The 9,848-nt window shown below is 40.8% G+C and overlaps 1 protein-coding gene across 1 annotated transcript; it reads left to right on the top strand.

Annotated features, from left to right (window-relative positions):
- Window positions 1-1,699: 1,699 nt before the first annotated feature.
- On the top strand, window positions 1,700-2,491 carry LOC130923024 (high choriolytic enzyme 1-like). The gene has a single exon (XM_057848397.1). It carries the CDS (start codon window positions 1,706-1,708, stop codon window positions 2,489-2,491), a length of 786 nt encoding a protein of 261 aa, XP_057704380.1. The 5' UTR covers window positions 1,700-1,705.
- Window positions 2,492-9,848: the final 7,357 nt, after the last annotated feature.

Below are 9,848 nucleotides of genomic sequence, written 5' to 3' on the forward strand. Positions count from 1 at the left end.
CTGAAAATTCTGTAAGTAGAGACGTGTTTTCTACTGAAAATGTCCTAATCCGTTCCAAGCCCCCCACAATTCAGACATAAATCTTTTGGAATGCATAAAAATGCATCAAAACATGTAACACATGCATGTTACGATTAGATTATTGCACAATAAAGATAAAATCAGAGTTGTGCAAAATGCAAAAACCAAGAATAGAGTAAAAAATAAAAGTTAATACACTCGTGTAAAGCTGTCGGAACACGAAGGGCAAATGAAGAGGACGCTGGGATATACATATACACATACAGTAGAGGTCCCTCTTTGCCAATTGGATACCAGGAATGGTAGGCAATAGCCAATGGCAGAGCAGGTATAAGCAGTGTTGTTAATAACGGCGTTACAATTATTTATTATATTATATTATTATTTATTTATTTTTTTCAGTAGTGGGTAATCTAATTAATTACTTTTCTCATTTTGGCAACGCCGTTACCGTTACTGAGGACGGAAAGGCATGCGTTAGTATGCGTTATTATATTGGTTGAAAAGTCTGAGGGAGACGGACTCACCGAGACGACAGAGCAGAGCAGGAGTGGGGAGGAGAGATGGTAAGTAAAAAAGTAGAGAGATGGGAACTAATGCAATAATGGAAGCAATTTTAACAACTTTTAACGGTTGATTCAGGGTAAAGGGTAAATTAGGGTAAAAAATTGGGCTCGGGCCAATTGTACCGAAAACCTTTTAAAACTTCACATAGTGTGGCCAATGTTTTTTTTTTTTTTTTAGGGGAAAAAAAAAGTAATTATCACCAATTACTTTGCCAAGTAACTAATTACTCTTACATTCAGGTAATTGAGTTACTAACGCAATTACTTTTTGGGAGAAGTAATTTGTAACTATAATTAATTACTTTTTTTCCAGTAAGATTAACAACACTGGCTATAAGTATGTTATGTTCAGTAAACTCTGGGAGCTGTGAGTACTAGCTATACTGTATTGTTGCATTTCTTATGCTGAAATTTATTTCGTAACTAGAGGCAATATTTTCCCATTAAGGCGTGTCTTAACCTGAAAATTCTGTATGTAGAGACGTTCATAGGTAGAGGTACCATTGCAGTAACATATTACCGAATAAAAGTGGGGATTTTTAGTTCTCTAAACGATTTGACTTTGGCTAACAGATTGACAAAGAAAGCTCGCTAACAACGGACATTAGCCTGAGCTATGCTAGCTTGTTTTGTAATAATGAAGAGGAAGAAAAAACGAAGACTTAACTTGCATAAATATCCAAAAAAGGGCAGCAGTTTTGAGACCACTGTATTACAACACCACAACTGATAAAACCCACAGCCATATCTTGAAAAGAAAGTTTGTCTGCCATTGACAGCATGAGACGTCCAATCCATTGGAAGTTAGACTATAGGCAGCGAACGAATGTTCATTTGCTGCCACCCTGCCGCTTCCGATGGACATCTATACGTGATAGACTCATTTCAAGAGTTTTAAAGTAGTTTTGAAGAGCCATACAGTCTGTCATCGCCAAGACTAACAAAGCATTGTTTACCAAACGGGTTGCCGGTGGAGTCCACCCTTGAGAAGTTTACAGTGGGCTAACCATACGGACCCCGACCCATAATCCTTTGCAGCCACACCTGAGGAGCCGGGTATAAAAAGGCCTGAAGTAGAACGTGGGACATCAGTCTTTTTACATACTGTAGACTTGAAGATGCCTCGCTTTGCTAGCTTGATACTGCTCGTCCTGCTCGCTCTTTCTCGGGCCTATCAAGAAGAAGATGAAGAATTCCCAGAAGATGAGGAGGAAGATGCCGTGGACATCTCCGCCATGATCCTCGCCACCAACAACGGCACCGATGAGCTCCTCCTGGAAGGGGACTTGTTGCTTCCCAAAACCAGGAATGCCATGAAATGCTGGTCCGGGAGCTGCCGCTGGAGGAAGGACTTCAAAGGCTACGTGACTGTCCCTTACGTTGTGAGCGGCGCATTCCCTGAATGGGAGAAGCAAAAGATCCAAGCGGCCTTGGTGTCCTTCCACTCCGGCACCTGCGTCCGCTTCGTTCCACGGCGAAACGAGTACGACTACGTGAGCGTGGAGAACAAAGGCGGTTGCTTCTCGTCTTTGGGGAGGCAAGGCGGCAGGCAGGTGTTATCCCTCAACCGCCACGGGTGCCTCTACACGGGGATCATCCAGCACGAGTTCAACCACGCTCTGGGCTTCCACCACGAGCAGACCAGGAGCGACCGCGACAAATATGTCAGGATCAACTGGGGGAACGTGGACCCGCCAATGGCCCACAATTTCTACAGGCGGGACACTGAAAACCTGGAGACGCCTTACGACTACACCTCCGTCATGCACTATGGGAAAAAGGCCTTCAGCAACAACGGGAGAGACACCATCACTCCCATCCCCGATTCCCGCGTCCCCATCGGCCAAAGACGGGGCCTGTCCAAATGGGACATAAGGAGAATCAACATCCTCTACGACTGTTGAAAACAACATCTATTCCGTATATCCTCAATAAAGTGCAATTTCAAAATGTACCTCTCTCTTTGTCTTGTGGAATATATATTAGCGTTTTGGTTCATGTTTTAAAGTGCTCCGTTTGGTTCACTTTCTGTTCCAAAAAAAAAAAAAAAACCCAACTTAAAATGCCTTTTTTTTTTTCAAAATGTAAACCACATAACTTGTGTCAATAAATAAAACTAACACTTTTAGGTGATATTTCAAATAAATGACACACTGAGTTCATAACATTAAAACATAAATAAACAACTGTAACAATTATAACTAGCGCTGAAACGAACTCGAGGAACTCGAGTAACTCGAGTTTAAAAACTGATCCGAGTAATTTTATTCACCTCGACAAATCGTTTAATTTTGCCAGCTCTAAGCATCATGTTTTGCCCGGACTACTTTTAATGCGGGACAGCGTGCTGATGTCACGTGCGTAGAGGAAGAAACAATTAAAAAAATATTAAAAAAACCTTTCTGCAGCCGACAGCCCCTACAAACTACGCCGATGTTGCTAAAAACTAGCCCGCATGATGCTACCCTGGTAGCAGGTAGCATCTGATGCGTCTCATAGATATCACATGTACTGTATGTTGAACTAGATGCGAAATGACAGAGTCAGCCGTGTTGGTAAACAGCCGCCATCTTAAAGCAGTACACTTCTCAGCGCTATAAAATAAGATTAACATTACTGTCACTCGCTAACATAACGTTAGCCCTGCGGAGGGCTAGGTTTCTATTAAGACCACTGTCGATGCGTGGCTAACGTGTCTTACATACAGGCTTTATTTAATCTGTGAAAACATAGCGCTGTAGAGTGATGAGGGTGTAAAATGAAAATATGATACAGCTAACTGTCAATTTTAGCTCAGTAGTCATTGCTGGATAAAACACCAAGTAGCACTGGTCCCTAATGTGCTCCAATACAGCAGGTATCATACTGTAACGTTGACAAAGAGTCACCCGCTGCGTTAGGTTGCAATTATTTCTTTTTTTGGGAACTTGTGGAACGACAACAACAACAGGAAGGCACGTCTCTCGCTCTCCCGCACCTATCTCACCCCCGCACGCCACACGGTGCATTCAGGAACGCATGCAAATATCCCCGCCATATTATAACCTGATATGTTACAATACATTTACTTTGAACACTGCAAAAACTCAAAATCCTATCAGGACTTACAGTTTAGACTAACTTAAAACTTAACTAGAATTTAAAAATGGCTTGATACAAATGGAAATTCAATTGAAACACGTGGGAAAAACACCTAACTATTAAGTGATGTGTGTTATCAAGCGATATGGTAAGAAATATAAGTGTATATATATATATATATATATACATATACACATATATACATATATATATATATATTTTTATAAGATCTAAAAGTTTTTGGAGTGAAAGCAGTGAATTGGTCTTTTTTTTATTCTAGTCACATCTGAGAGGCAATTGTTGGCTGTTTTCAGCAATGTACATCGAAAATAAAGACATTGACTGAAAATGGTTCAATATTATATGAAATGTCTCTTTTTCTCATGTATATTTATAATTGCTCTTTACCTAAAAAATATGTTTTATCCGATTACTCGATTGATAGGATTTTCAGTCGATTACTCGATTACTAAGATATTCGATAGCTGCAGCCCTAATTATAACATTATAAAATAAGGAATGAACAAACAAAACCAAATTAAACTGTAAACAGCAATTACACAGAACATGCAAAACCAAAACAGTTCAATCCATCCACATGAACCGTTACACCCTTAATAGATATACAGTCCTGTATATTTGCTCAATTTTTCACCGATTTGCAAACAGCTTAGTTTTTCATAAACGTCAGAGATGCAGCAAATTAACAGCGTAGTGCATAGTTAAGAATAATGATATATCTTAAATATATCAAAATCCAGACTGAATCATGGCCATGTTAATAGGGGTTGTGTTATAAACAAAACAGTTTTTAAATACTGAATGTCAAGAATTTATTGAGCCAAAACTACCGTAATTTTTGGACTGTAAGGCGCACCTGACTGTACGCCGCCACCCACTAAATTTGACACGAAAACGGCATTTGTTCATAGATAAGCCCCACAGTCATTCTCACTGTATTATGAGATATTTACACCAAAAGATATTAACCGGTAACACTTTGACAGCGGCGCCATAAGACAGTCATAAGACTGTCATAAGACAGCAAACATAGTTTAACAGCTATCATAAAGACGGCTCAGCAGCATCTGCACTTCCTGCGAGTCCTCGGGAAGAACAAGCTGGATAGAAAGCTGCTGCTGGCCTTCTACCACTCATCCATTGAGAGCCTGCTAACATACTGCATTTCCATCTGGTACGGGAGCTGCACTGACGCAGACAAGGAGAGGCTTCAGAGGACAGTCAAGACAGCGCAGAGGATCATTGGCTGTCCTCTCCCCTCACTGATGGACATCTACTCCACCTGGTGCTTCACAGAGCTCTAAACATCGTCAAGGACAGCTCACATCCTGGTTTTCAGCTGTTTGAAATGCTCCCCTCTGGGAGACACTGTAGATCAGAGGTCTCAAACCGGTCCTCAAAGGGCCGCAGTGGGTACTGGATTTCATTCCAACCAAACGAGAACAATCCCTTTTCACCAATCTGGTGTCTAACAAGTGTAATCAGTTAATTGCAGTCAGGTGCTGCTTACTTTAGCAGAAACCTCATTGGTTGAACTGTCTGTTTTGGATCTGTTGGAACAAAGACCAGGACCCACTGCGGCCCTTTGTGGAATCGGTTTGAGACCCCTGCTGTAGATCAATTAGCGGACACCTCTCTGCGGACCAAGAGCAAACGGCACTTTTCAAAAAACAACAACTTTTTTTAACATATATTATTGGTAAAGATACACGATAATATCGGTCACCGATAATTATCGGCCGATAATGTCAATTATAACGTCACAGAGATAATCCAGATAATAAAAAAATTCAACCGATAATGCAATCCGATAATTATATACTTGATTTAGCCTCCAAATGTGCGCAACCGAAGAATTCAGCACGCCACCTCCTCAACCCCTCCCCTCTCTGAAGCCCCTGAGGGAGGAGGGGCTGAGGAGGTGGAGTTCCACGACAAGAAGCAGTAGTATATTATGGCGGCTGTTACTAAAAAAACGACGCTCTCGCCATCTGCGAAACATGCACCGCAGAAGTTCCACGAGGCGGAAAGAAAGCGTCCTCATTCAACACCACTAACCCAGCAGCCATTTAAAACTGCATCACAAAGATTTTTGAAACGAATATGAGGCCGCTGCTAGCGGGAATGCTAAAGCTATTGTAAACACAAACCAAGCTAAACTACGGGGCTTGTGACGATACAGAGTCGGGTTGTTTGGGAATGCAGCCCAAGGCGGGTGATAAACTCGCATCTAAGGCTAAACACCGGCACGACTCGAGACCGATAGTCGACAAGTAGCCGTCTTCCGACAGAGCCCGACGCTCTGGCCTGTCCGGCAGGCCGCGGCCGAGCCCAGTTCCTCGGCGGTGGGACCTCCGGCGAACACCCCGGTTTCTCGAGCGTTCCCCCACAGTGTGCGCCTCCGTCCGGAGTAGAGCCAGGCCCTGAATACGCTGCGGCGAACCGGCCGGGGCGGGCGGATTATCCGGTACGAGCGTAGCTGCTGCCGCCAAGACGAGACACAATTTTTTTTTTTACCAAAATGACCCGAGATAAAAAAAAAATAATGCAGTTTATACGACCACCATTCTTCATGAAAAACATGCCAAAGACATCATTTTCACCACGGACATTTGGACAAGTGATGTCCAGTAAGCAAACTTATCATGACGGCACAGTGGTTAGATGATAAACATGCAGAAAACGAAGTCGGCCAGTCAGTGATGCATTCAGTATGTAAAATGATGAGCGGTCAGATGACTTTGTAATGCTGCCTTTATTTTCGGCTAAACAAAACTCGGGCACAAAACAACATGCATGGGGATGCGAGCTCCAACTCCGTCCAAATAGTACTGCCGTGTATCAGTTTAGCTGCTGTAAAGCAAGTGTCGTGAGTGCCGCAAATGTAAGCAAAGCGCTGCAGAATGGGTACATGACATCTCGCTCTTTTGAGTTAATCATTTTCACAGTGTGCAACAAAGCATATAACCAGGGGTGCACATAAGTGGTCCGCATGCGCGCATGCGTACTGGACGTAGACAAACGCGCTGGCCCTCAACGGCTTCCATACGCTTTTGCGTACCAATGGCTGACCACTGTATTTGCGGCGGACACGAGAAAAAAACTTCTCAAAATGTCGAAGAGGCAGGCCACACTGCGTAATTACTTCCGTGTTCCCCCACCCCGTCTTAAGATAGACAGACGACAGAGACGTCACCGGAGCTATCGAAAAAAAGGACTTTTGCTGAAAAGTGGCTACAGGAGGTTCCATGGCTAAAAGCAAATGATGCTCGCACGGAAATGCGGGACAAAATGTGCCGTGAGAATCCCAATGTCGCCGATAAGAGCAGCACACTTTATGTAGGGTCAAAGAATTTCAGCCATCCAAACTTTGAAAAGCACGAAAAAAACAGAGCATGTGGCAATTAAGCAAACTATCGATGTCAAACAGGACCCCACTCGCCCTATGGACAAGTGGCGGAATAGGGCGGAATAAAGGTAATGAACAGCGACGTGCACTGACAAACGTGTTTTTGCTCGCATTTTACAAAGCTAAACATGCACGTTCAATGAGGTCTTATGAGGAGGACATCCCACTTTTAAAAAGGCTTGGAGTTAATGTGGGAGCCGCATAATGCTCTTTATTTTGAATTGGTGCTTTTTATTTCTTTACATTTCACTTCAAAGTAATGGCAATTTTGTTGTGCCAGTTGATGTTAATCAAGCATTAATTGTTAATATAATTAATTAAAGTTAATTGGCTCTAAGTAAAGCTTGTCATAAATTTATCGCATCAGGCGGGTCGGCTCTCAAGCTCAATGAGGACCAAGTCACATCTCCAGGTCCTCCTCTGAGAACCTGGGCAAAAAAATTATGTGCACCCCTGCATATAACATTAGCAATCACTTTTCAAATTATTTAACTTATTTGTCTGCTCACTTACAGTCACAGTAGATAATCAAAACTTATTTGCACTTATCAATTTAAATATGCACATTCCTCTTGTAATGAAATAACAATAATATTCTGTAGCCACAATTTTTTTTTTTTTTTTAGTATCAAGTATAATAATTTATTGCTTAAAATAAGGTTGTTAAGATTATTTTCAGATAGCTATTTTTCTTCCAAGAAATCTGAGAGAAATGCACTTGAAGCGCTGGCAGATAATTTCACTTTTTTCCAATAGATTTACATTTAAAACTGACTAGTTTTCAGGAGGTGTGTTTTTGCAGTGTAGTAATGTTATATATGTTAGGAATGGCTTACTTTTAAAGGCATTTTTGTGCAACTTAGGTATTTACGCTGTATTGTTGCCAAATGTTTACCATTACACAATCTCGGACAATCTGTCATTATTTAGATGTTGGAATTGACTACTTGTTCATATTTTATGTTGAAAAAAAGAGCAATAAATTATAGTTTTACACAGTAATATTTACTCTTGTCTATACTTTAAAATTTTACATAATTCCTTTAATAGAACTATTGGCTTGACATTATCGGTTATCAGTTGGAATGAGGAGGAAATTATCGGTTATCGGTATCGGTTGAAAAATGTATTATCGTGCATCACTGATTATTTGTATGAATCGCCGATCTATCGCTATGTGCTACTATTCTATTTCTAAATTCTGTTTCATTTTTAGTCAAATATCTTCCATGTTCCCACTTCTATTGTCATCCCTAAGACAATGATGCGCTGATTGCCTGAGAGCCTACATGGATGCGCTTATTGGCTGAGAGAGCGTGCACGGATGCGCTCATTGGCTGAAAGAACCTGCATGCTGCTAGCTAGCTAGAGTGGATGGACCGCAGCAGTATGAAACACGAGTCGCACCCGGCACTTTGTAATCTGTTTGTTTTCTGTTTGCCACCAGTAGAAGACCGAATCTAACAAAATGGCATGCTCAAAGTTGACTAAGAGAAGAAAAGTGGACAACGTAAATCGCTGTTCGGACTGACAAATATGGGTCCATTTTACCAACTGCTGGTACCAAACCAATGTGCCTAATATGCTTCAAGACAGTTGCTCTGATAAAAAGTGAAAATGTGTTAAAGAGCAGAGCTCTTTTGAAGAGAAGTTTCCTCCTTAATCAGAATTGAGAAGGTAAGAAATTATCAGGTTGAAGCTGTAATATCAAGAGTCAAGGAACGTTATCGTTAAATCTATGACACAACAATAAACTGCAACGGATTGCTCATTCAGTGTCATGGGTGTTGGCCAAACATAAGCCGTTTGCTGATGTAGAAATAATAAAAGAGTATTACTGAAGTTATGGCCGCAATGTTCGAAGGAAAAGAAATGGAGGAAATGACAACAGAAATCCAAATCTCACTCTCAGATTCATCAACCACAAGACGCACTGAAGTACTGGCTGATGATGTGAGTAAACAGCTTTGTGACCCCCAAATGCCGTTTCTCTCATTGAGCAGTGTTTTACAGTTAAAGTTACTGTCAATAAATATTATGTTTGCACCTTAATGGCATAGCTTGTCATTTAAGTTATGTACATGTGAACATGTAATGTACTACTTGCACATTTTCTTTTTTTGTCCAGCAGTGTTTTACAGTTACAAAATGTCCTGTCAATAGTTACTGTTTGCACCTTAATGACAGATCTTGTCAATTGTTTCGTGTACATGTGTAAACATTGTACTTGCATGATTTAAAAAATTTTTTTTAAGTCAAGAAAAAGTTTTGTTAATTTATTTTTATTTAATCAGAATGTGCGCTGCATTTTTGTTTGATCAAAACAAAACCACTTTCGACCTGCCTTGTACTTGATCGACATTAATAAATGGACCCATGCTTGTATGAATAAAATAATTGTGGACCTTCAAGATTTGTATTTGAGGACCCCTGCTGCAGATGTTTAAAAGGAAGAACAAACAAACTGCGGAACAATTTCTTTACTAAAGCCATCTCCACCCTGAACTGTAATATGTAACACCACATCACCTAATGTAAGATAATAATTTACATGCAATATTCTAGAGGCAATACTGCTTATGTGCAATATTAACGTACAATATTCACTGCCTGCACTGTCATCTGCTGTTAGTTCACTTGGATTATTTGCACTGTCTGAACATAGGACTACCTCATACACATTCTATATTTATTTAGATTTCTACTTTTATTATATTTGCAAGTCACTTTTCAGATTTTTATTTTTCCTG

Source organism: Corythoichthys intestinalis, chromosome 10, assembly GCF_030265065.1.
Source record: "Corythoichthys intestinalis isolate RoL2023-P3 chromosome 10, ASM3026506v1, whole genome shotgun sequence".
Taxonomy (NCBI): Eukaryota; Metazoa; Chordata; class Actinopteri; order Syngnathiformes; family Syngnathidae; genus Corythoichthys; species Corythoichthys intestinalis.

Excerpts from the sequence above, each read along its gene's own strand:
- LOC130923024 (XM_057848397.1), top strand. The coding sequence starts at position 1,706 with ATGCCTCGCTTTGCTAGCTTGATACTGCTCGTCCTGCTCGCTCTTTCT.